Source organism: Phycomyces blakesleeanus, assembly GCF_001638985.1.
Source record: "Phycomyces blakesleeanus NRRL 1555(-) unplaced genomic scaffold PHYBLscaffold_8, whole genome shotgun sequence".
Classification (NCBI taxonomy): Eukaryota; Fungi; Mucoromycota; class Mucoromycetes; order Mucorales; family Phycomycetaceae; genus Phycomyces; species Phycomyces blakesleeanus.
In genome coordinates, this window is record NW_017265141.1 from 1,133,651 (window position 1) to 1,160,743 (window position 27,093).

The 27,093-nt window shown below is 38.1% G+C and overlaps 6 protein-coding genes across 6 annotated transcripts; 2 read left to right on the forward strand and 4 right to left on the reverse strand.

The window, feature by feature from the left end:
* Positions 1 to 322: 322 nt before the first annotated feature.
* On the forward strand, positions 323 to 3,958 carry PHYBLDRAFT_177387 (hypothetical protein; the record flags this gene model as incomplete). Its single annotated transcript, XM_018437879.1, has 13 exons — positions 323 to 641; positions 719 to 917; positions 990 to 1,269; positions 1,343 to 1,473; positions 1,538 to 1,650; positions 1,710 to 1,837; positions 2,169 to 2,321; positions 2,380 to 2,559; positions 2,630 to 2,787; positions 2,852 to 3,154; positions 3,210 to 3,292; positions 3,347 to 3,502; positions 3,556 to 3,958. 13 exons carry the CDS (start codon positions 323 to 325, stop codon positions 3,837 to 3,839), a joined length of 2,487 nt encoding a protein of 828 aa, XP_018293023.1. The 3' UTR covers positions 3,840 to 3,958.
* Positions 3,959 to 4,210: 252 nt separating this feature from the next.
* ATP15 (ATP synthase F1 subcomplex epsilon subunit ATP15) lies at positions 4,211 to 4,497 on the reverse strand (the record flags this gene model as incomplete). The annotated part of the gene is made up of 2 exons (XM_018431193.1): positions 4,211 to 4,385; positions 4,469 to 4,497. The coding sequence occupies 2 exons, from the start codon at positions 4,495 to 4,497 to the stop codon at positions 4,211 to 4,213; spliced, it is 204 nt and encodes a 67-aa protein (XP_018293024.1).
* Positions 4,498 to 7,155: 2,658 nt separating this feature from the next.
* Positions 7,156 to 10,190, reverse strand: PHYBLDRAFT_144336 (hypothetical protein; the record flags this gene model as incomplete). The annotated part of the gene is made up of 7 exons (XM_018431194.1): positions 7,156 to 8,351; positions 8,411 to 8,571; positions 8,637 to 8,913; positions 8,970 to 9,152; positions 9,220 to 9,252; positions 9,334 to 9,503; positions 9,568 to 10,190. The coding sequence occupies 7 exons, from the start codon at positions 10,188 to 10,190 to the stop codon at positions 7,156 to 7,158; spliced, it is 2,643 nt and encodes an 880-aa protein (XP_018293025.1).
* A 5,548-nt stretch (positions 10,191 to 15,738) lies between these two features.
* Positions 15,739 to 17,121, reverse strand: PHYBLDRAFT_144338 (CCHC-type zinc finger transcription factor; the record flags this gene model as incomplete). Its single annotated transcript, XM_018431195.1, has 1 exon — positions 15,739 to 17,121. One exon carries the CDS (start codon positions 17,119 to 17,121, stop codon positions 15,739 to 15,741), a length of 1,383 nt encoding a protein of 460 aa, XP_018293026.1.
* A 6,424-nt stretch (positions 17,122 to 23,545) lies between these two features.
* Positions 23,546 to 25,562, forward strand: PHYBLDRAFT_124228 (hypothetical protein). Its single transcript, XM_018428981.1, has 5 exons — positions 23,546 to 23,648; positions 23,711 to 23,840; positions 23,904 to 23,961; positions 24,018 to 25,011; positions 25,103 to 25,562. Exons 1-5 carry the CDS (start codon positions 23,584 to 23,586, stop codon positions 25,500 to 25,502), a joined length of 1,647 nt encoding a protein of 548 aa, XP_018293027.1. The 5' UTR covers positions 23,546 to 23,583; the 3' UTR covers positions 25,503 to 25,562.
* Positions 25,563 to 26,003: 441 nt separating this feature from the next.
* On the reverse strand, positions 26,004 to 27,063 carry PHYBLDRAFT_111594 (hypothetical protein; the record flags this gene model as incomplete). The annotated part of the gene is made up of 3 exons (XM_018428221.1): positions 26,004 to 26,359; positions 26,460 to 26,537; positions 26,670 to 27,063. 3 exons carry the CDS (start codon positions 27,061 to 27,063, stop codon positions 26,004 to 26,006), a joined length of 828 nt encoding a protein of 275 aa, XP_018293028.1.
* Positions 27,064 to 27,093: the final 30 nt, after the last annotated feature.

The following is a 27,093-nucleotide window of genomic DNA, read 5'->3' on the forward strand; positions in this document are numbered from 1 at the left end:
AATTAAATTCATATATTCTACCGGAGTGTGTTATTAATTTTTCTCTGGATAAAAAAATTGATTTTTTAGGCTGAGGATTCATTGAATGAAAGCTCTGCACTTTTCAAAGCAGTTGTGACAAAACCAAAAACTAAAAGAATTCAGGAAAGAGATCATGTCAACCTTTTTAGTCTTGAAATCCATGGTATTACTTTTCAGTGGGTCCGGAAATGAAAAGAAAAACTAACACAATATATTATTTTAGTTAATAGCCGAGGTAAATTGCTACCAAATCCTACAGAAGATGAAGTGAATATCGTGTTTTGGGCTCTGCAAACAGACAATGGAGCAGCAACCACAGATAATCTCCAGTCTAATTACGTTACTGGTATTATTACTGTCGATCCAACTCCGGTATCAAAGATTGGTATTAACGGTAGGTTTTTTATCTGTAAGACTAGTGAGACTTTCACTTAAAGAAGAACACATAATCTTGACGTATATCTGTACACTAGATATGGAAGTCGATTATGTTGAAAATGAACTATCAATATTTTGCACACTCATTGATAAAATTCGGATGTATGATCCTGACATATTGGTTGGGTATGAGCTTAACAATTCTTCATGGGGGTATCTTATCGAGCGTGCGGCAGCAAATGGTAACTATATATGTCTATCTTTGTGATTGTAGTTAACTTTCTCAACCTTTTACTAACAAATCTTACACATTTATTAGGAATGAATTTGGTAAACGAGTTATCTCGGATTCAACAAGAGTCAGATATAATCGCCCGCGACAGCTGGGGCTATAAGAAAGCTTCTGTTTTTCGGGTTGTAGGACGACATATGATTAATGTCTGGCGCCTAATGAAAGGAGAGATGAGTCTTACAAGCTATACTTTTGAAAATATTGCTTATCATTTACTGCGTTATCGGTAAGAAACCATTTTATATTGTATACAATCAATCTATAATAATGAACAATGAATATCTAATGTCTACTTTAGGACCCCTTACTACTCTAATGAAACGTTGACCACATGGAATAAACGGTGCGTGCCTGTGCTCAAACACAGGTTATATCGATACTACGCCGACAGAGCCAAAATGAATCTTGATATGCTAGATGTAGCTGACATAATAAAAAGAACGTCAGAGTCTGCGCGTATTTTTGGTATCGATTTTTATTCAGTTCTGGTGCGAGGATCTCAATTCAGAGTCGAATCAATCATGTTTCGTATTGCCAAGCCAGAAAATTATGTTCTAATCACACCGAGCAGAAAGCAAGTAAGTTGTGTACTTAAAAGTAAATAAAACATATTCTAATCAATTGCTTTTTTTTTATTACTGAGTACACTAGGTTGGAGAACAGCGAGCGATTGAATGTCTACCTTTGACATTAGAGCCTAATTCACAATACTACAATAGCCCAGTTGTTGTTTTGGATTTCCAATCCTTGTACCCTTCAATCATGATTGCATACAATTACTGGTAATATTTAAAGCTTATTATTGTTAGTTATATTTCTGAGTCTAATAATATTTGTGGTATATAGCTATTCCACATGTCTAGGGCGAGTTCGAGCTCCAGGAGATGACACTGCATTTGGTGTTTGTAAACTAGATATTCAAAAGGAACTTTTTGAGACCTTGAAAGATAATATTATTGGTATGGGCTTCTATATTTTATGTAATATATGTGACTAATATATGTGAGAGTTTGAATAGTATCTCCAAATGGCGTGATGTATGTAGATCATTCTATTCGAAAAGGCTTACTTGGAAAGATGCTGGAAGATATATTGAATACAAGAGTGATGGTGAAAAGATCAGCGAAAGACTACGTCGATGATAAGGTAACATAATTCAAGAAAATATCTTGAAAGCTTAGTGGAAGCCATATTCTATATATTTTTGCTTTGCTTGATGGCCCTTACCTCTTTGTATTTTATGTTCCTCAGTGATTTTCTTATTTGCGATTCCTTGATTATTTTTATTATTATTTTTTGTAACACTAGTACAAGAAAAGATTGCACAGAAAGCAACAACATGATATGTGTGCTTCTTGCTAGATTTTCGTAATGCTACACAAAGATTAAGCTGTAGTCTATTTCAAGACTAACACCTACGATTATATATGCTCGTGTTTACTAAAATAAATCATTTGTTCTTCTCTGTGTATGTTAGGGACTCTTGCGGATGTTGGATATTCGTCAGTTGACACTAAAGCTTATTGCAAATGTCACTTATGGTTACACTTCTGCTTCTTATTCTGGCCGAATGCCAGCCGTGGACATAGCTGACAGTATTGTTCAGACCGGAAGAGAGACGATGGAAAGAGTAAGCAATTTGCCCGTTAATTGAATCAAGGTTTCCTAATTTGCATTTCATACAACAGACTATCAAATTTATAAATGAGCATCCAACGTGGGGTGGCAAGGTGGTTTATGGAGATACGGATAGTGTGTTTATCCATTTTCCAGGAAAAACTCGTAGCGAAGCTTTTACTCTTGGCAACGAAATTTCGGAGCAAATTACTAAAATGAATCCTGCACCGATCAAGTTAAAGTTTGAAAAGGTAACGATTTATTAATAGTTGGCTCGATCTATTGCATTTTATTAAAAATAAACTAAACTTTATGGTTTAGGTATACCATCCATGTGTGTTACTAGCAAAGAAGCGATATGTTGGCTCCAAATACGAATTCCCTACTACTCTAGAACCTGAGTTTGAAGCAAAGGGTATTGAGACAGTAAGGCGAGATGGCACAGCGGCCACTCAGAAAATACTCAAGACAAGCTTAAAGTAAGATTACTTCCTATACATATAGTCTTTTTTGTGTTGTTCACTATATTTTAACCTTTTATAGAATGCTTTTTAAGACCCAAGATATGTCTCAAATTAAAGATTATCTGTATCGCCAATGGACCAAGATCTTATCCAATCGTGTTTGCTTACAGGACTTTATTATTGCTAAAGGAGTCCGGCTCGGAACCTACACCGAACAAAGTCTCCCTCCTGGAGCACAAGTGGCTTACAAAAGAATGGAACAAGATCCACGTGCAGAGCCTCAGTATGGCCACCGAGTTCCTTATGTTGTTATATACCGTGATGGACCCAATGCAAAATTAAACGAACAAGTTGTTCATCCAGAAGAACTACTTTCTGATAAGTAAGTACCTAGCAGCTGTAACCGATTTACTAACTACTAAGTCTTGCCCGTTTAGCTCCCTTCGTTTGAATGCAGAATATTATATTCTAAAACAAATTATCCCTCCTCTTTCCAGGGTATTTAATTTGATAGGTGTAGGTAAGTATCACTTCGAAAAATATACAGCCATAAATTTAAACTGAAATTGTGTAGACATCAAGGGATGGTATGATGAGATGCCTAGATCTCAGAAAGCAATGGCCTTGTCATTTTCTCATTATTTCGGAAACGAAGCAAGAAAAATCAACAGAATAGATCAATACTACACAAGTAGTCACTGTATTATTTGCCGAGATATCACTAGTCAACGTAAGTAAATATATACTACTATGAAATATACTAAACACATATTATATATATAGCCATATGCCCAAGTTGTTTGAAGCAAACTTCTAAATCAATATTTACACTGATTTCAAGACAAAAAGAAGCCCAAAAGAAATGGAACAACATATCATTGATATGCAACAGTTGTTCACAGTTACCACCTGTACTATCCAATTCTATTGAGTCTGGAGATACTGAACATCCCTGTAATTCACTAGACTGTAAAGTGTTTTATGAAAGAAACAGGACCAAGAACGATGTATATGCGTTGTCGATATATGATACTTTGATTGACCAGTGGCCAGTCTTGGATACATAATTCTATATTGCTGATGAGCCCCACCACTATCACCACCATCCCAGAATACCCCAGCATAAATTCATACATACACGCCATTCATTTTCTCGAATAAACTGTTTTCATAGGCCTCACCAAGTAAATACCCACAATATACCACCAAATCATTCAAACCACACAGACATTTCGTCTTATAACAAAAAAAGGGAAACCCGATATTCTTGAGATCTGTTTCAAAGCAAATAATCTTTCAAAACAATTATGTATGATTGATAGACAAAAAAAGTTGAGTCCAGTCCTTCTTCTTTTTAATGGGATTCAGGATTCATTGTTTACTGCTTGGCCTTGACAATGAATTTCTATAATAAATAATAGAGTATAATGTTAACATGCTAGATTTTGAAAAGAAGTAATTCGAGAAATAGACTTGCCTGCTCGGAAGCACGACCGTTTTCCCACTTGGCGAACTTGAGACCGTTCTGGTTGAGAGGAGCGGCAGCAGTACGGAGCTTCTCGTTCAAGCTGTTGCGGAGAGCGCGAGCACAGATGTTGGTGTACTGGAGGTAACTGTGAAATTAAGGCAGGCGATTAAGTAACGTATAAAGGGGAGAAATATTTATCGCGTAGTGTGTATGTGTATTAGTACGTACGTGATACCGGCGGCTTTGTAGGCAGACATACTGAACGTTTATACAGAGGATAGGGGTAAAGACACAATTTTTGGTGTATGTTATTTTTTTTAAAAGATGGGTCCGAGTGACGTAGTATTTATTGTCACCCAGGGAGCCACTGCAAAGATTGACAGTTTCTGAGCGCGCCAGTCAGTCAGGGTATGTTCAAATAGGAGATTAAAGTCGGATAAACCAGGTGTTTTGTGAAACATAAATCACAATGGAATTTAATGGAAAATATGAAAAGGCACAGTTAACGTATTATAACTACAAAGCTACACTCCAACAATAAAAATCATCGATGAACCACATTTTTCATGCTGCTTTTTTTATAACATTCTTTACCTTTCTCTTCCTCACACCTTTACCTCAAACTTAACCACCAATGTCGAAAAGTAATAAAAGAATTAAAACTACTCCCTCCAGACGCGAGCTGTCATATTTTGAGCGTGGAGGCATTGTTTGGCTCTCAAAAGCCGATCATACTCCAACTGGCATCGCAAACCGTATGAACATTCCTAGAACTACAGTTTTCGATACAATAAAGCGCTGGGAGACTACTGGAACAGCCAAGACAAAGACCAGACCTGGGAGACCAAAGAAACTTAGTGTAACAGACGTTACAAGTCTTTGTTTGAGTGTGAGACGTAATCCTTTTGAGAGTTATGGATACCACCAGGCAAATTTGGGAGCTGCTGGCGTTATTGTCTGTAGACAGACAGTTATCCGATACCTACGAGCAAAAGGCTTCGGTTCTTACACCCCTGTATCTAAACCAAAGTTAACCCGTGAGCAGAAAAAGAATCGGTTGCGTTGGGCTAGAGCCAGGGCCAGTTTTAGCATCGAAGACTGGAGCAGAGTGGTGTGGTCAGATGAGTCGAGGTTCATGGTGAAAGGCAATGATTCTGACCCATCCGTAATTCGTAAACGAGGGGAGAGGCACCAGGAACGCCATACACTAACAACAGAAAAGTATGGAAAAGGTTCCGTGATGGTATGGGGTTGTTTCTGGGCTGGTGGCATTGGGCCATTATCGTTTATCGAAGGATCTGTAGACCAAGATGCATACGTCAATTGTCTGTCTAAGGACTTCAATCCCTGGTACAAACAATTGAATGAAGAACATGACACCATGTTCACATTCCAAGAAGATGGTGCTAGCTGTCATACTGGGTCCTACACGACGTGGTGGAAAAACAGTTGGGAGATTAAACGATTTGACTACTGGCCGTCGCAAAGTCCAGATTTGAACCCAATTGAGCATGTCTGACATGCCCTAAAGGCCAAGGTTCAAGAGAGAAAGGCCTCTATTAACAATGTGCAAGAGCTGAAGGCCTGTATTCTTCAGGAATGGGAGTTGCTTGACCCTGGAGTTCTGCAAACTCTTGTGGCAAGTATGCCTGACAGAGTTAAAGCAGTCATAAAAGCTCGTGGTGATCATACCGTATATTAAACCTCATTTATTTTTATTTTTATTCTATAATATATATACATTTCTCTATAACAACACAATGTTTGGTTTTATTTTGTCAACTTCTTGAGAAGATATAGCATAATGAAGTTGATGTATGGTTTATTCGGGGGTAGAAATCAAAGATTTTGTCGGTGATTTCAGTTTTGGGAGTGTATTTACTCCAGTTTTGAATTAAAAAATACATATTGCTCTGGTTTATATAAAGCAACAATCTGTGGGATACTAATGTTCTTTTTTTACTAGCAAAAAAACGCCTTGGATTTTCATTTGTAATAGTTTTTTCCTCTGTATGGTTTATTTCATACTTTGATCGTTAAAGTATTTTGAATATTTTGTATAGCCAATTCTCAATAAGTAATATTCAATACAAAAATATTTTTAGCTTATTATTCCTATTTTTCTATATAGTAATAGCCATAAAAAATAAAGCTACCAGATGTTGTTATATTAAGTGCTAAGTTAAGTTTTATAGCGTTGTTTCAAAAATTAAACGAAATATCTTTTTTAACAATTATGTTTCAAAAAACAGACTTTCTGTGTGGGTAAAGGCTGTCACATATACCGAACTGTATAGAACTTATAAAAAATTGCGGAGTAGTAAATATAATGCGTGAAGAGCACCTGTGGCAGTAGTAATAAGATTTTGCTTTTTCTGCTATTCGCATAATATTGAACTTTGACAGCAATGCTCTAATGTATTATTATATACGAAAATTTAGCCAGTGTATTCCCCTATTATATTCCGAAAAATAGATAAACAGAGAAGGTAGCTTGTATATGTTATACTATGAAATCTAAACACCTTTGAGCTTTGAATCTATTTTACTATCTCAGCTACAGAAAGTATTTGCCCATTTATACCATAATGGTAGAATATATAATTAATGAAAGGTTTCTTTCAAAAGGAGCAACAAGTGTCTCTAGATAATTTGTAAGCTAAATATCTATAAGGCCTCGATTTTTGTAGCAGAGCAAAAATATATATTACATTACTGTTATATAATTTCGTCTTAATTATTCGAATATAGTTTGTCAACTTCTATATCAACTTTTATTTACATTTTATAGAAAAAATTAGATCGTACTAGTATATATTACAGTATTAAGTAGATTATATGTAATGTATGATTATATGAGAATAAATAGGTAAGAAAAATTAATGATCTGGTAATTAGTTATTAAAGGTAAATAACTAAGGATTTGTTTTAGGCAAAAATCTTTGGCGTACACCAGTAGAACCTCGTCGAGATTCTTCCAAAGGTAAGTCTGTCGCGGGGCTGTTAACAAAATTCTGGTTAATGGCCCTGTCGAGCTCTCGAAAAATTTCATCATCAACATAATAAGATTTTAAAAGCTGCTCCATCAATTCCATACGCTCTTCCATCTGAACAAGTCTTTGTTTCTGGGTCAGTTCTTTTACATTCTCTATTTGATAGGGTGCTGTGGTAATTTTCTCGTCAATAGAATTCTGTATAGCTGGGGATACCGCTGAGACTCGCTGGTTGACATGAGATACGAGCGGCACAGGTGTATAAAGCGAATAAAATTGAGATATTAAGCCTTTTTTGACAGAAGTTTTCATGGGACCAACAGACCAACGATGAATGATTCCCCAGGGAGAATTTGGACGGAATCCAAAAATCCATACTTGAATGGCCACAGCAAGACTGATAACACCTCCCATAGAACCGATTGCATTCAAAAGCGTTACTACTTTTTTTTCCTGAAGCTTGATTATTGCAAAGTCGTCTGGGAAAATCTTAAAGTTGCTTATATGGTAATTTCCTCGAGATTGAATAAGTTTACTCTGGTAGCCAGATCTGAAAGTAGTCTCAACCTCTGGAGTGTGACCATATATTGGCAAAAATCCGACACTGTTCCACCTATCGTCCGTGATATATTGATGATCTTTAATCTGGTAGCTTAATGTTGATACAGTATTAGGAATAATAGTATGCGTGTTAGCGGCATATCTGTCTTCTAAATCGGAAACAATCCAAGATTCTAGCTCTGTTCTGCCCACAAGAGAAACCACATCTGTGGTATATACGCCGTATTTAACAACATTGGGGTCCTTCCCAGGAGGGTAGAATGTGGTATGAATCGCTCCTTCCGTATCAGGGTTTCCATAAAATGAAAACAATAGAGTAGTTCCATTGCTGCCCTTTCCTTTAGAATTGCTTAGGCCGAACCAACTGGGCGGAGAATACAAGAAACAGGCAACATCGCCAAGACGGTCTGAAAACGCTGGCTTATGGACGGTCATATTTAAAGGCGTTACAAAAGCAGAACAGTCATAGCTTTCGTCTGTAGAGCATATAATATGAGGACGCAAGTTTTTTCCCGTGCTTTCATCTGTATCCCATCCGTCATAGCAAAATCGAATGTCTAAAATTCGAGTTAATTTAATAAATAAAAGTTTTGATGCAAAAACAATAAAGTCCTACCTGGAGTTTGCACAGTAGTTGATCCCATGCGAATTGTCATTATAGATTTATCAGTGCTCACAACTTCTTGGATTGTAAATCCAAAAAACAATAAAAAGAGTGCGAGAATGACACATCTGAAAACCAAACGACATCCTTCGGCCCAAATCGGCTCTCCTGATCTAAAAGACAAAAAACAAAAAGGTATAAATTTGGCTGACAATATATTTAAGAAATGAGTTCTTACCTCGGTGTCCAAAGGATCTTGTGACGGAAGTAATAGGCAAGATATTTAAAGCTTTTTCTTGACTTCCATATGCAAAATGCTAAAAAAGCGACGAAAGCTATGGATCCAATGACTATTCCAGCAAGAGCACCTTTGCTTAAAGTGGTTCCAGTTTTTTCTTTTAAAAGTTTATTAGACAAGAAGTCTGCTGGGCTACCGAGCCATGTAGATTGACCCAATTCCTGATTGTCAAGTCGTAAAACATTAACATCATTTATGTATGTTGTTATCGCTTGGCCTAAGTATCTGAGTAAGTATTGGGCTGTGCGATAAATAAAAAGGTAGTAAATTTACCAAATGCAACCAAAAGAATATTATCAGAGATAAATCCCATGAAAGCTGAATTTCTAGCTGTAGGCGGGTATCCTTGAGTCTCCATTTTTTTCCAGATCCAGGTAGATGTGTCCAGCATAAGGATATCATTATAAAGCGTTGCTTCATCTTCTTCACTATCAAGAACAGTAGTTGGATTTGAACCTACACACAAGATAATTTATATACATAAGAAACTTGTTATATAAAAACGCGAACGACATTTGCTTACCACCAAAAAGAAATATAGTCTTCTTGTCAGGTCCTACAATTTAAATAAGCCACATATAAAATATTAGTAGTTATCCTTGTTTAACAAGCTTAAAAAAATTAAAAACCATCTTACCAAGGGTTGCACTTGCTAGAATCCTTTCATTAAATGTAAGACCACTAGTCTCCTTTGTTTCCCATGTGTCTGTGTTTGTGTCATAAACGAGTACTCTATTATAAGGCATGCCAATTGACCCCGACCTTGTTGGGGTCAAATACCCTGTGGTATATACAAGCAACCCATTTCTATAATATAATGATTAGCTATGTTGTAAAAAAAACTCTTTGTATATTATATTCAGATATTTACGGAAGTGCAACAGCAGAGTGAGATTCACTGTACATCAGGCTAGCTGTAGTCAGATTTGTGAAATGATTTGTGGCGGGGTCAAAAGAGTAAAATTCGTTGAGCCTGTGTTCTGTATCATAGTCTTGCCCGCCGTAGAGATATATCTTTCCATTTGGTGCAACTACACTAGAAAGAGATTTGCGCGCTGATGGCCAGGTCTCGTTGTTGGTTGGAAGTATCGGAACCCATGATGGATTCTGATCCTGGAAGCTATATCGCATAACTAATAAAGTCTTGTTTCGAGTGTACCCCGGATATCTTCCAGTAAAGCTATAAATGGTCTGCTGATCTTCTAGTAACGTCACATATGGACGTGCACAAAGAATCCCGGGTGTAGATTGGTAAACGTCTTTATACACAAGCTGACCGTCCTCTGCTAGGGTAATAGCGCTGAATATGTTGGAATAAGCCTTCTCATATGTTCCACCTCCGTAATTGTATAATGTGTTATTCAGCACAAAGCCTCCAGGACCAGAACGGTTTTCTATGACACCAACGAGAGTTGAAGGTATATCATAAGCTGCATCGACAACTGCAAAAGATAGAACTCCTACCCAAAGGAGAAAACAGGTAAGTGGACCCATCAGCAATTTCGCTCTCCAAGGAAACAATAAAATAAAATTAAAAACAGAAAAGAAATAGAAAAGTAAAAAAAAATAACAGTAGATCAAAATCGAAAATATAAAGTAATTATATACTCTACTAAAATTCTTGAATTAAAGTTCATTCTTTACACTTATACTGCTTATAGAATTTGCCGAGAGAAAATACTCCTTTAGGAGATTCTTACATTGGTTATCCCAAGAAATATACCCAGGTAACTTTTAATAGAAATTATTTCTAGCGGCTTATATAGCATAAAAGAGAATGTATCGTGTAGAACAAAGAAGACAAGGGCTTGGTGTTACTCTTGTTATTTTATCAAAATATTGAAATACCGGGATACTAACTCATTGAATAGAATATTAACACAGCCTCTTTCAGACCGTTATAGTCAAGAAATATTCTTAAAAGCAATTGTTTCCATGGTACAAACTTAAGCCCAATACACCATTTCCAAGAATTATTCTCATATTCCGAAAAATATTGCACCTCTTAAATTATTCTTTGGAATTAGATAATAGGGACCTTGGACACATCATATAAAATTTATTTAGACGGAGATTGTGCTCTTAAAAAGGAATAGTGTGTTTCAAAATCGCGTTATTTTATATGATATAAAAACATGATATAAAATATTTTACATCATATAAAAAGATGATATAAAATGTGTTGACCAATCATCTTTCGATATTTTATGCTGTTAAACTAACGATGACATAAAACTTGAAATAAAGAACAAATTATGTTTTCAAGTAAGCATATAAAGAAGTCCATATAGCCCCAGCATTAGGTTTTTTCCCCTTTATTTGCGCAAGCATTCTACGTATACAAATATTAATTAATATCTATTAGCTTTAATGTCTAAAAAATTAAACAGCTATTACAGTTTGAGGGTAAAAAGTAACAAACTTTGGTTCGCACTAATTACATGATTTTAAGTTCGTGAGTTTAGTAAATTAACATGGCCAATAATTTTTTTTTGTTTGTATGGAGCTGTGACAGGCTCAGATTTATTAAAGTTCTCTGAATGAGTAGGGCAAAAGAGAAAATTACAACATTTGTTTTGAGGGTTTATGGGGGTTATTTGATGTTTTTGGCTTTTACATGGCCAATAAATGCAATATCACACATTTTCATTGTATATGGAAGCCTTGGATGTGAAACATGAGACCGTATAAAATTACATATATGGTTAAATGTTTCAAAAAAAATTATATGATGTGTCCAAGGTCCCTAATATGCTAAAGGTGCTTACTATGGATGAAGAATTAAAGCAACAGACATTAAAATAAAAACCAAATACAGAAATTCTTGTACCTGATTTTACTCTACCACAAAGATCTGAATTTCGATTTAATAGGCCGATCATCAATTTTTTGTAGGACAAAATATAGCGTTTAAAAGCTTAAATCAGCCACCTTCTGAAAGACAAAGTTATTGTTTTACTACCAAAAATAGCGAGAAACAATACGTGAAATTTTTTTTTGTATTGTTTATTAAAGAAATTTCATAGTCATGTGCTATCTATCTAAAAGAGTGAGTCTTCTAATTCTATTTTTCTAATGTTTAAGGTAGCGATGGCAGCTATTCGGTTAGTGACAAAAGGAACATCATGGAAGATATGTTGGAAGTGAGCGTCCCAAATGGCCCCTATTGTGCATCCCAGAATACTATAGGCGGACACTGTGGTATTCTTGACTTCAACTGACATTGGAGAAGAAGGAAGGAGAAGGTGGTCAAACGTAAGCGATGTGGGATATTCCAAGAACCGGGTTGCAATTTGATGCCAAATTAACTTTTTATGAGGGCATGCCCAGAATAGATGTTCATCATCTTCCAGTTCGCCACATAAAATGCATTGTGGGTCGTCTACAACCGTAACGTTATGGCTAAATAGCCGCTGCCTACTAGGAACCTTTCCATGCATCAATCTCCACCAGATGGTGTAGATTCTAAGAGGAAGACGTGATTCCCAAAAGCTACGCCAGTGTACTGGTGCTGCATGCGGGAATGGGGGTGAGACTTGGGTGAGGGGCGGTCTTATGTGTGCACGGATCACTTGAGTAGAGAGATTGCGTATCCGTGGAACTTTTGGTATTCCAGAGGAAAGGAAGCCTTGAAAGTGGCGAGGTGGAGTCGGAAAGAAGGAGGCCATCACTGAGCCAGGCTCTCGCAATGGAGAAACTGTGAGCAGAGAGAACCACTCCTTCAGTCGGAGTTCACCGTGATCCAAAAGGGTAAACAGCGTGTCTATGTTAGACCTGGCTCGTCTTCGTTCATACTGGTTGAGTCGACGTATGCATCCAAGAGTGTAGTCATATATGAATGCATTACATACACGTAGTTTACCGCAGGTAAAGAAGAGTGGTAGAGGATGAGATGCGGCCAGAATTGTGCTGAGAGGTAGCTCCTGTACAGTGACAGGATTTATAACAGTCCAGTCAAAGGAGAGAGGAATGGTTTTCATAGCACGGAAGATTGTAGGAAAGATACTAAAGGTGTTGAGGCGAGGTGACCGCAGCTCAGGAAACACCAGAGGAAGAAGTGGGTCGGTTGTATTGCAATACTGCCTTATAAGGTATGCCAGTATTTTGCCGGCGAAAGATAGTGGGGCGGTCTGATCGAGCAAGGGGAGGATCCATCTGGTTTGCAGTAAGGAATATTGGGTCTGAGGATCCAGGACGCCAAGGCCGCCTTCTCGTCGTGGACGAGTGCATGAGTCAAATCTAACAAATGGGTAGCGTCCATGAGATAAAAATTTAATTACTTCTGAACGAAGTCTGCTTATGTCTGCCGTATTCACTGGAAGGATGCGTATTACATGCCATGCCCTACTCAGAAGAAGTGAGTTGGCGACTAGCCCTCTACCAAGAACCGAAAGGTTTCGCTGTGCTAAAAATCGTGCGTGGTTACGGATCTTTGTAATTACGTCTTCAAAAGCACAGGATAGTTGAGCCTTTGAGCTGGTGAGAGGGTAACCGAGATATGTTATTGGCTGCGAGCTACGGCTATCATGCCATGAAGTTATTTCGTGGTTCTGCAGATGAGAATTCCAAGTCTGTTGTTCACGACCAGATAAGGAGACCGCGACTGTTTTATGTCTATTCATTCTGGCATTTGACGCACGGCCATATACCTGGAGCTGATCCATCAGGGTGTCGAGCTCGTCAGGCGTGTTCAAGAACACTACTACGTCGTCAGCATATGCTAAGAACTTAATAGGTGGTGGCTCGTCTATAGACTGGGGCAATAAAGGGAGGCCATTTGAGATGACGAATCCTTTGAGTTGTTCGGTGGCAAGGATGGTGCGGATTAGAGGTTCGAGGGCCAGGTTGAAAAGAAGAGGGGAGAGTGGATCCCCTTGTCGCAAACCTCGCCCTTGTTTGATTGGAGCTGACAGATATCCGTTGATATTGACACAAAGTGTTGTGTCAAAGAAGAGGGCTGTGATGGCGAGAATGAAAGTGGAAGGAAACCCAAACCGAAGAAGGCATCGACGCAGGTACTCAGGGTGAACTCAATCGTAAGCCTTTTTTTGGTCAAGTAGTAAGCCGATTCCGGGTAGTTTGTATCTTTGAGCCGTATCCATGATTATTCTGGCGACTATTCCATTATCTGCAATGAACCTATTTCCCAAAAACCCTGTTTGGTATGGGTTGATAGTGAGTTTCATCGCGGTTGGAAGGCGTGATGTGATAAGGCGAGTGAAGAGTTTGGCGTCAGCGCATATCAGCGATATAGGCCTCCAGTTGGACAATGAAGTAAGGTCTCCCTTTTTTGGCAGCAGAACAACCACGGACCGTTTCCATGATCGCGGAATTTCTTGACGTTGGAGAGCTAGGTTAAAGACTTTGACCATCAGGCCTTGGGCAAATTTGTGCTGGAATAGCCAACGAAGAAGTTCGTATGGTATACCATCTACGCCTGGGCTACTGCGAGTGGGGGAGTGATTAAGGGCTCTCAATATGTCCTCAGCATCCCATTCTGCCGTAATAGTCTCTCCCTCTTCGCTAGGTAGGTAGCTGGAATCTGGAATATTGGCCAACAGTGACTCGACGGTATTATCATCGATGGTTTCGGCAGCATACAAATCGGAATAGAAGGTGTGGGCGCATTTAACCAGACCATCTGGGGATTCGGTTAGGCCACCATTTTCTTGCAGTGCTCGGATGTTCTGTGCCTGTCGGCGTTCTTTCAAGCATCGGTAGAAGTAGGCATTTGAGCGTTCTCCATGTTCGCGCCACTTATGTCCTGATCGAAGTGCTAGGATGCGGGCATCAACTTCTTGTTGGCGGTCTATCTGACGCTCAACTTCAAGCAGCTGTTGATGGAGGACTGAGGAGGGATCGTCGTCTAGAGAGTTGGGAACGTATTCTTGTTCTTCTGTCAGTGGGATCGGTGAGGTGTGGGGTTCGTCCTCAATTCTATGACTTTGTGGTTGGCTAGTCCCTAAGTATTCCTGAGCTACCTCTCTGTTGGAGATATGTTGCGTATGCTGTGTGCGTGGACGACTGTGTGGGTTGCTTGGGTGTCTCGATTGTGAGTCACTTTGAGACTGACTGTGCAGCTGTGTTATTATAGCAGATCGTTGCTCCGCTAGTATCTTCTGCATAGTCTTGGCTTTGTTTCTAGCTTTACGACTATGGTCTATAGCCATGGCTTTCAAATTAGCCTTTATCAGGTCCCATTGGATGTGAGGTGCTACATTAGGAATCTGTGTTTTTGCTGCATCAAGGAAGGTAGTCATTGTGTTGCAAAACTCTTTATCAGACAGGAGGTATGGGTTGAACCTCCAGATTCCAGGTCCATGCTGAGGTGACCCAATTGAAAGTTGGATGCTGATACTGAAATGATCCGTCCAAGATCCGGCAACATATTCAACCACAGGAGAGTGTACTGATATCTTTAGGTCGTTTGTGACAAAAAGGAAATCGAGGGTTGATCCAGTGGTGAATGTTGGGAGTGGCGTGCAGTTCACAGGAGTGATGGCGTCAAACCAATGGTGGGATAACCATTGGGTCCATGCGGTTGGAAGGGGTGGGGAGGAAGTGAGTCTTGTGTTGTAATTGAGATCTCCGAGTAACACACTTTTTGGAAGTGGTGGAGAACTAAAGGCTAGATAGTGATCTAGAAGAGAGTAGAAGAGAGGGCGTTGCTCTGGGTGGGCAGGTGCATAAATGACAAAGAAGTTGAGCGGGTCATGTATTTTATGGACGTGGTGAATTGTGGCAGTAAGCAGACGGCCGTCTGTTAGGTGTGTGGGGTCGAAGGAGTTGAGATGTGGTTCTATATGGTATTCGGGGTTAAAGGAAACTAGACCACAGTGATGTGACCATGTGCTAGATTGAGCTTGAAGGAGTGTAGAGATGGATGATTGCGTATTTTCGGTGTCAGTGTGCGATTCTTGGATGGCGAGGATGTCATATTTTTGTTGTCTTATATGGCGGGCGAAATGTCGACCAGAGGTGGTCAGCATCTTTTTTAAGCCTCTGCAGTTAAGCGAGGCAATTATTAGATGGTTAGACATATTTACTGCCCTGAACCATCAGCGACGATGGTCTTGTGGACAGCTGAAGGATCTGGGAAGAGTCCTTGGGTGGGTTTGTTGTTTCGGTTTCTTTTACCATTAATGATGAGAGTGGGGTCAACATCATTTCTCAGTCGGGACTTCCGGCCAGTCGCCTTGGGTGGGTTGGCCATAGCTTCATTAGTCATTATGGTGTCTTCATCACCTGCTATTCCTCCTTGTGCTTCTGTAGTCGGTCCGACTGTAATTTCGCTACTCTCAGTTATACCTTCGAGACTACGTTGTTGTTCTTCAACGAGGGCAATCTTGTCCTCAAGTGCATTTTCACTTTGCACAAGTGCCTCTTGCATCTTCGCATTTTCTCTGACTAGACGGGCCAGTTCTTCTTCAAGCTGGCGGTTGTTACCTCCATTCTCTGGTGAGATAACTTGAGGATCTTCTTGGCGTTGACGCTTACGTTCCTTCTCAATTGTTTCGTCAGGACATTGTGCCCGAATGTGGCCTGGCTTTTTACAACCATAGCACAGGCGAGGGCTCTTCGTCCTCTTCTCACAGTTTGCTTTCTTATGGCCCTCTCCATGACAATAATTGCATGCCACAGGCATGTTCTGCCACTTGGCATAAATCTCTCGTTCCCCACGAAAGTCAATCTTGTGTGTTAGGGGAATGTATTCAATCCCTTCCTTTGGAGCAGTGTCCAACATGACAAAGCCTTTGCCCCCAAACAATTGAAACTGAGGGTCCATATAAAGACCAATATGAATCACTCGACCGAAAAGGCCCATGACTTCTTGAACTTGAGGCTCTAATTTATCTGCCCTGCGGAGAGGCAACTTATCAAGGTGTACGCGAAGGATGTTGCTATCCCCGCCAAATGTAGGGGTGGCTAAGAGAGTTTGGTGTCCAACGACAACGCCCTCTGAACAAGCCCTGGGCACATCTTCAATAGTGTCAAATGAAATAATTGCTATATTTCTATCTCTACGGTCTTGACCCAGGGCCCCTACTACGCTAGGGCACTGGGACTTTAGGGCCTGAAAAAACTGGGCAGCGTCTAAGCCACTATCTGTGATGTCAAAAACAACAGCATTGTCTTCATTCGACGAAATCCACATTTGGTTTGCCTTTTTCTGGGCTAATTCTGCTTTTGCAGAAGCATCATCAAAAATGGTTACTGGCTTTCCTCGGGCTATACGAGCCCAATTGCCGAAAATTGGTACGGGTTTGGCAGATTGTGACAATGTCGACGATGAGATGTCAGAGGGGGAGACCGTGTGTAGATGGGTGGGCGAGCCATTAAGGCTAGGCTGAGGTGAAATCCGTGGGTTGTTGATCGTACTATGCATAGGATCAGGCGGATTTTGTCGTCCATTTGTTGTTATCATTTTTCTTTTTTGGAAGCAACCACAATACGTGAAATAATGAAGCATAAAATTAGTTTGATTTCTGTATTTATTTTTGGAGCAGTGGTCCCTAAAAAACATAGTAAGACATGTTAAATAAATGAGGCGCCACAGATATACTTATGGAAACATGATTCAACACGAGCATGTGCCTTCAATAGACGCATATATAAAGAAATCAAATAACAAACAAAATATTGCAAGCCTAAACTTTAAATTTATACACAATTTATTTAAGGCAGAGCAAGGTATATATTAAGATATATTTTCCCTAGATATTTTATGAGCTAGAGCCCATCTTAACCTTAATATATGATCTACTACTTCTCCATGACAGTCGTAGTATTTTCGGACGTCGACTCTAGCATAACAGAAAGGCAGTATACGTATAGATATTATTTATAGAACCTTTAATAAACATTATATTTCAGTTATCTCAAAAACTTCCATTCTTTAGCCTCAAAGAATCTTTTATAAAAATATTGTTTTTATCTGTCTGGGCAGCTTACATTTTATTTTAATAGAATTGTTACATATTTTTCCTATTTAAAAGTACTTCAAAGTTCACCTTCTACTTGGGCTTTCTTATTTCGTAAACTCCATTTAGAAAGCCAATAAAAAGCAAAATATGTTTTTATTCGTCTGTGTTCACTTGTCCTTTTTGTTCTGAAAAGCTGTAATTAACCAATACTGGGGTGCTTTACCAGCTCTCAATTTTTCAATTTGCAGAATGATATAGTTAAAATATTGGCAAATAATAGTCAATATATAAAAATAGCTGATGAGCACTATTGGATTTCTTTTTGCTCATAGCTGTTATATATCTGTTTTGTGATGACAAGTGCTTATTCTTATTTTGAGCACAATTCTGCTATAAAATGCTTATAAGTGTTAGAGGTTTCAATAAAGAGCAAATAAGTAAAAGTAATAAAAAACAACTTTCAAGTAACATATATCCTAATTGCATTCTATAAAATATTTACATGCAAAGCTGATGAGTCTATAATCTTAATATATAAGCATATAAACTTGAAGTTTAGGTGTTTATTGAATTAGATGATATAAATTTTATAGTAACGAAATCCAATTATTTTTTGTTTTAAACAATAGAGAACCCGTTGTCGAGTGAAAATTCTAAATTTTCACTCACTTTTGCTTTACGCGGCGATTGAAATTCCAATGAAAAGATGTAAAATTTTACTGAGGGAGGCCATTTAGTAATGAAATGGAGTGAAAAATTGGGAGTTTTCTAGTTTTTCACTCCATTTCATCACCAAGTTTTTATTAAGAATTGAGCTTGTTTCTTTACCTTCAAACGTAAACATAATATAGTCAAGAGTCGTCTCTATATATCTACTTAAGAGAAAAAGTCTTGGAAAGCCAAGTTTATTAAGATGTATCTCTCTTATGTTTGTCACAGTACTTATGTTTTTATCAACTGTGGTTGAGTTTTTTCTTTTTTTTTTGACTGGGTTTCACCAATAATTCTTTTTTAGCAGTCTTTGAAAATATCACATCCCAACGGGTTCTCTAATTGAATCATTAAAATATAAACCTTTATAACCGGTAAAATATTCTATTTTATTATATTTATTACTATCCAAATTCCATTGTAATTCAAATACCTGTTGTAAGGATTGATTTATAATGTATTAGAGCAAAGTATACATGCACATGATGCGAAACAGCTCCTAAGACTGTTAATCTGCCTGGGTTATTAACAAGCATAAAGCAGAGTTTAGTTTTTGAGTGTGCATTCACTCAATTGTGGTGTGTATACCAAATTTATGATATAAATTCCAGCCATCTTTTTTTTACGATCGCACGTTGGGTTTATTTGATAGAAGATGTGTTAAAATCAATCGCATTTTACTGTTGTGCTTTAATAGAAAAATAGCTTTATAATAATAAAGATTTCTCGAACACCCAAGGCATCACTATCTGCTTTTCTTCCTCTCTGTTCGGTAGTTCTCAAGCTGTTTTGCTAAGAAGCACAAAACGACTTATTTAAATACTTATATCATTTGGTTAGCTCGCTTAAATACACATATAAACTAACATTGGGCATTTCTGAAGCTTCCTGCTATTTAAGATAGCATCTTTCTTATATTCTATTAAGTTCTCGACAAAATATAATACGTATAATTATATTTATTTAATTCTAGTAACACGTTACATATGCCTTTAATACCCTAGGCGACCTAAATATATCATATCTTTCCATATCTTCTTTGTATTAATTATGTACAAACTGATTCAAGGCATGTTCCTGGGAAAAGCAGAATAGTTACTGTTGGCATAGAAAGCAATTGAAAAGATTATAAAAGCTTGTAACAATAAACCCCAGCCGTGCTCTCACATTATTACTTAGCTTATCTTTATTATTCTTAAATATCAAAATAAGCGCAGTTTATCCAAACATATTGAAAATATCCTACTACTTAATCAATTTTATTAATTATCAAAATATCTATATAAATTTGGAAAGATGAAAACAATAAAAGTCGATCTTTACACTTCATTTCTTTTCTCTATCTTTAGAGAGGGTGTCTTCGAGCCTGTATTGCAAACGTTTGCAAATTTTTATTTTACGCGGTGAATTAAATTCCAATATTTGTTTTGCAAATTTCATGGTGGAGGCCATTTAGTGAGCATTTGAAGCCAAAAGTTAGGGATTCCCTGATTTTTGACTTCAAATTCTCACTAAATGTCTAGTAAAAGTTGGGCTTATTTTTCCCACTTCAAAACAAAATTTATGATAGCCAGTAGCCTATTCTTCATACTAGAGAAGGGGACAACTCAGAGAAAATTTGAAAATATTGTCCCTACGGACTTTCCTTGGTTTAAATTGCCCAGACTTTTACCATTTTTACTTTTGCCCCGGGACACTTCTAGGGATATTCTGGCAGAAATGACCGTAAATTAGGGAAAATTCAGCCAGAATATCCCTAGCATGAAAACAATGTTTTTAGTGTCTGAAAGTGATCTGATAAATAGGATAACATATATTTTTTCCACGTAATTTCTAAATTATAAAAGCTAACAGACTAAACAAGCTATAAACTAATCATCTGTCAATGGAGACTTGATTAATTAAAAAATCAAGGCTCTAAAATAAAAAACTGATCTTTTCAAGCTCTATACTTTACCATTCCAACAGAATAATATTAGTCGACATAATCTAGCTTATATAAAGTTAAAAGTCTATCTGTGATATATTTTTTTCTAACGAATCAATCAGTGGCTTAATAAAATAGCAACCTCAGAAAGAGTAAACTGGAACTCTTCCTTGTATGTATTATCAAAAAGAGCTGTCAGATGAAGGCACTCATAAGTATCTCTCTTCTTAGAAGTGGTATATCGAGTGCTTTTAGGACCCAAATAATAGCCGTATATAACAGGAGTGATAGTAAACGTGGCGTTTTTCTGTTAAATGAGATAAATGAAGAGGAAAGAAGTATAAATAGAGGATATGTTATCTAATGGAAAAAGTGTGGCTGCTAAAAAATAAAGATTGGACAAACCCAGTAAAAAACAAAGCACTCCGGCAGCAGTTATGGAAACTTATCAATTGATGAGAACATCATACTGTGTCAAATATAAGAAAAATAAATCTTCATAAATTTCAATCTTTTTTTTTTTTTTTAAATAAATTTGACCTTTAGAAATTAAATTAATTAAATAACTATACAATAGGCCCTCCTGGCCACCCTATACCTTAATTTGAGAGCGAGAGAATAAGCTTGATTTTGAGGAAATATTTAATGGAAAATGTAAGTGGAAAATTACGAATTTCCTAATTTTCCACTTACATTTTCCACTAAATCGCATCAACTGAAAAAAACGTATAACAGTTATTGGAAATTAAGTCGACGTTTCAATTGAAAATGGATAAATTATTCAATTTTCCACTAGATAACACCTCTAATATTTTACTTCAGCTATATATTCATTTTATATCTGGTTACTATTAGCACACTAACAAAAGTAAGTTTGAATAAGTTTCTATTATTGACCAGGGTGTATCCGTGACAACAGGGTTTCGTTTATATTTATATATATTGTTGATTTACTCTTCTTTCTTGCCATTCTAAAAAAGGGCATCATCAACTCTTCTTTTTTATTGATACACTTTTACTTCTTACTTCTCATTGCTCTGCGTCATTTGAAAACTTGCCGGATATCCACAAGGCTTATATATTATTTATTATGTCTTTGAACACTTAGTTCAAATTATTCTACGCTTGAAACCTTGGTTTGACTAAATGCCTCTATATATATATAATATTGATTTTGATTTATTCTTGGAACCATCTAAATTACCAAAAAAAAGGTTTAACAATTCTGGGACCCATACCTCCAGAGATCTTCTTGAAACAGACTCGCTAAATACATGGTATTCAAGTGCATCACTCAAGTAATCATAAGAGCCGCTTTTAATCCGAATGTACGTCAAAGCAGAATACAAGCTTTTGTATTTAGAAATATATATTAGACACCTTTATTTATTTTTGGAAAGTATGAAATAAATACATAGAAAAAAATAAGTGGAACATAAAAAGATCTTTATTGGATTTTCTTTTTGAAAAGTTTTAATTCATAAAGATGTTTCAGGTCTGAACATTCTCTAAAGACCCTTTCCACGTATTTATTCATAAAACTTCCTATTTCTTGCTACCCAGTAACCAATAAGTAGTATATAATTTTCTCCAGATTTTTTTTTGCAAAATGTTTCCATAAGCCAAGCATTGACTTGTTTGTTGCTTATGAAATCTGACGCTTTTCATTTTTAAAAATGTGGAAGTTTTGCATTGTTATGACGCTTGTTTTCTTTTGCGTAACACTTTGAAAAGGCTTCAATAGCTTTGGATTTTGCTTTTAATGATCTAAAAACTTTTCCAGATCTACTGTTGCGGTCGCGTGATTTGAGGAATAGGTTTCCCATTACTGGATTGATTCAAGCTTCTTGTCTTAATTTATTGAAGTTTCTTGTCTTTAGTCTATTGATAATGCTCATCTGAAGTATAACAATATAGACTTCCATAATTCATGCTTCTACAGTTTTTTCTTGTATACAAAAGAGCACATATCTTTGACCAGAAGATATATGTATACACAACTTTCGGTTATCTCTTGAAGTATCTTAACGTGTTTTTAATTTGCCTATTAATACAGCTGTCGTCTCTTTTTTGCAAGAAAATGGGAAATACCTTGTATTCTATCTTTTATCCTATTTCGATCTTTGTTTAAACATGGACGTACCCACAGTATCGGTCTGGATTATACTACAAGATTTCATTGAGCCTTGATCTTTGAATGCTTTACATGACAAATTGACTACTTTTCTCAAAACATAATCTTTTTCCAATTTTGAGTCCATAATGCCGTGTAAGATTTGTATTATTTAGGATTATGGTATATATGGCTGTGTAAGAAGAAATATATGCTTTTCTAAGCGGAAAGTATGAGAAGGAAATGAAATTTGATCGTTAGCAAATCTGAGGCAGTTTTAAATATTCTTTCAAATGCTTCGTAGAGTTTAATTTGCACTTATAGTAAAAACTTCGTTTGTTAAGTTTTGGACTGATATCGTATATATTGAATAACTCTGAGATAAGAGATTGGCGCGTAACCAAAAAGGTTTGTAGGCAAGTTCTTATAGTCATCAAAATCTAGAGAAAGTCTCAAGCTCATGTATGGCTGTGTAGACTCCGTATATAATAGCTTTGATGGTTTTTTTTCCGGATATTTTATCCTTTTACAAACTCTTATCTTATCTTCTTTTCCCTGTCTTCTTTGTTGTGTAAGTTGAATAATAAATATAAGAAAAATGTCTCCAAATTTTAGCGTCACAGAGTTTTTGTATGTGTTAATTTTCGCACACTCGTATAGTACTCTTTGTTGTCCGAATCGGAAATATATGGGCTCATAATTGGTTTCCTGCAATAGCTTTTTTTTGTACTTTTCTATTAAATCACGAAAATCTAGATTTTTGAAATTTAAAGTACACCATAAAAAAACGTGGTGATTTCGATGATGGTTTTGGAAAGTACTATAGGAACCTTTTAAAGTCTCCACCAGATTCACCACTTGTTACCATAATATATAATATATATTGAATTATATTCTGGTCTTTGACTTGGATATGTGTTAATATACACACACTCCTTATTAGGGTAATTTTCCAAAGTATTGTATTCTAAATGACAACTGAACGGTTCCAAAGCATAGTAATTGTAATTCTGCTCCTTGTTTCTAAAAGACGTTGTCTCCCAGTTCCTGATGAGACACCCAGCAGCTGAGTTTGGTGTGACTCGATCCATTTTTGCACGTCACCGCTCCCCATCCTCCCGGCACTTCCCCTTCACAAATTTTTTTTTTACAACACGCACTTCTTCCTTTCACTCAAGAGCGCTATTAAAGCAACCTTTAAGAATACGAAAAATGTCTGAGCCTGTCAAGGAACCCGTTGAGGAGATCACCCAAAAGACTGAAGACCTCGTTTTTGAGTAAATGGAACAAACCCACAAACATAGAGAAAAAGAAGAGTCGTATTGACACCTAGTATTAGTGACGAAGGTAAGCCTATCTCCAAGAAGGCTTTGAAGAAGCTCCAGAAGGAGAAGGAGAAGGCCGACCGAAAGGCTGCTACCGCCGCAAAGCTTGCTGAGGAAAAGGCTAGCAGAGAAGCTGGAAACGTCGTGAGTGTGGAATGAGCTGCGGTCTTGTCTGTTTTGTGACTCATACTTACAGGTTTCATTTAGGACTACTCTACTGAGCGTTATGGAAAGCTTCCCATGAACCAGTCCCAGACCCGCACTGGTGAGTCATATACACACAATGTTTCACAAATTTGGGACTAATGCGCATTGAGCAAGGTAGCAAGCGTGAGGATATCACCACCATCAATGCCAGCCGTGCTGGTGAGACCGTCATTATCCGTGCTCGTGTCCACACCTCTCGCCCCACTGGTGGCAAGATGTGCTTCTTTGTATTCCGCCAGGGTGTGTCCACTGTTCAGGGTATTATTAACGCTGATGCCGACAAGATCAGCAAGCAGATGATTAAGTTCTGTGTTGGTATTCCCGCCGAGTCTATTGTGCTTGTAGAAGCCAAGATCGTTAAGCCTGTAGAGGAGGTTAAGAGCTGCACTATTTCTGATGCTGAATTGGCCATTGAGAAGATCCATGTTATTTCCGAGGCCCAGGGCCGTCTTGCTTTCTCTCTTGAGGATGCTTCCCGTCCTGAATCAGAGTACGAAAACGAAGACAGCCAGTTTGTTCGTGTAAACCTTGACACACGTCTCAACAACCGCGTTCTTGATCTCCGTACCACCACCAACAACGCCATCTTCCGTCTCCAGTCTGCTGTGTGCTTGTTGTTCCGTGAGTTCTTGATCGAGAAGAACTTTATGGAGATCCACACTCCCAAGATGATCAGCGCTGCCTCTGAGGGTGGTTCCAACGTCTTTAAGGTGTCTTACTTCAAGACTAATGCCTTCCTCGCACAATCTCCTCAGCTTTACAAGCAGATGTGCATTGCTGCTGATTTCGGCCGTGTCTTCGAGATTGCACCTGTCTTCCGTGCCGAAGACTCCAATACCCATCGCCACATGACTGAGTTCATGGGACTCGATATGGAGATGGCTTTCGAGGAACATTATCACGAAGTCCTTGATACCCTTGACGATCTCTTTGTCTACATTTTCACTAACTTGAAGCAACGTTTCGGTAAGGAGATCGAGGCTGTCAAGAGACAGTACGACTTTGAAGATTTCGAATTCCTCCCCAAGACACTCCGCCTCAAGTTCTCTGAGGGTGTTAAGATGCTCCGTGAAGCTGGTGTCGAGGTTGGTGAATTTGAAGATTTGAGGTAAGATAAATATTTTAGTAAATTGAAAAGAAAAGAAATCACGGGCTTGGTTAACTGACAAAGCTACCATTAAATTATTGGGGGATATTAGCACTCCCAACGAGAAGTTCCTCGGTAAGCTCGTCAAGGAGAAGTACCACACCGACTTCTATATTCTTGACAAGTTCCCTTTGGCCATCCGACCTTTCTACACCATGCCCGATCCTGAAAACCCCGGATACTCCAACTCTTACGATTTCTTCATGCGCGGTGAGGAAATTCTGTCGGGTGCCCAGCGTATTCACGATGCTGATTTCTTGACCGAGAGAGCCAATGTTCACGGTATTGATCTTACAACCATCCAGCCTTACATCGATGCCTTCAAGATCGGTGCTCCTCCCCACGCTGGTGGTGGTATTGGTCTTGAGCGTGTTGTCATGCTTTACCTTGCCCTTGGCAACATTCGCCGCACCAGCTTGTTCCCCCGCGATCCCAAGCGTCTTGAACCCTAATTTTTTTTTCTTTACTCAATTCTATTCTAATAAACTTCCCACAATATCTTAAAGTAACAGAAAGGAAAAGTTGTGTGTTGTGTGTTGTGTTGTGCGAGTAATGATAATGCGTTGTTTATTGAATCTATTTTCTTCCTTTTCCCTTGGTCACTTTCCGGGCCTTCTTGAACTTGTTTCTTACACCGCTCTTTCCATCCAATATGCCATGGAATTGTTCCTCTCCTCCATCTTGCCTTGAGCGCTTGTTTCCACGTGACATAGCAGACTAATTAATTAAAATTAAAAAATTAGTCTTGAAATCTGTGGAACACACACAATATTCTTTATTATTTACCTCGATATCGTCGTCGTCTCTTTCTGCACGCTGGGATTTACGGTTCAAGACGTTTCTGAAGCGCTCATTCTCCTGTTCCTCTACATCCTGGATACCAGCCAAATTGCTGAAATCATTGAGGTTCTACAAACATCATGAGGTTAGTACAGCTGTTAATACATGTAAAACTAAACTCTAGTCATAATTCTTACATCGAATTCACTCTCAAATCGCATCTTGTTCTTTGACTGCATGCGCTTCTTTTCCTTGCGTGTGACAGCCAAACGGACGTAGTTATTTTCTTCGTACTGACTCTTCTCAGCAATCAAACTATCTACACGGTCACCGTAGCCAGTGCCTTCATTGACGCCACCACGAACATCAACCTCTTCTGGTGCATCATTCATCTCTGCCATCAGATCCTTCATTACTCTGGATCTCGATGCCTTCTCCTTCAGACGCTCCTCGTTTCTCTCCTCCTTTGACTTTCTGTCCTTTCCTGCATCGTAGTTGACTGGGGCAAGCTTAGGTGGTCTGTAGACGCCTGACTTGGCATTGGTATCATCTATATAAGACATAATAGGATATCAGTACATATAGAAATATAATCGGCACAATTTGGATCCACAAAATCAGATTTTTACCGTCGTCTTCTTCTTCGTCGTCGTCATTTCTGTTCAACAAGTTCATGGGGTTGGGCTTGAAAGCAAGAGGATCGTTGGCTATGAATAAATTATTTTAGTAATAAGATAAAGTGTTAGATCCACAATTCGTTTGTAAATATATGCACAATCATATATATATATATATATATATATGCGTGCGTGCGTGTGTCTGTATTCTGGTTCACTCACCAACTGCGGTAGCACTTGTTACTGCTCCTGTCTCGGCCTTTTGGGTACCCATGACAGCTGTGCGAACAAGCTTGTCGATCTGATACTTGAGCTTGACCTCAATAGGCTTCATTTTGTCAAGAATTACACGAAGTTCGACCAAGGATTTAACGACAGGATGGTTTTCTACTTGTTTTCCGGACAATTTGAGATGTACATAGAAAGTGAGCTGGAGAATGTATTGGATCATGATCTGGTATTTCACTTCGAGGAATGAAACACCCTTTGATGTCTTGATCTCGCCATCAGCCAGCTTCTGCATGACTGGTTGGAGCTGTGTTTTCAATTCGATCGTCTTTGCTTTGAGATCCTGTAGAAGCTTGGTCAGCTCGCTTTTTTCTAAGAAATAAGACATGTCAGGTCATCGTCCGGTTATTCCTCGGTA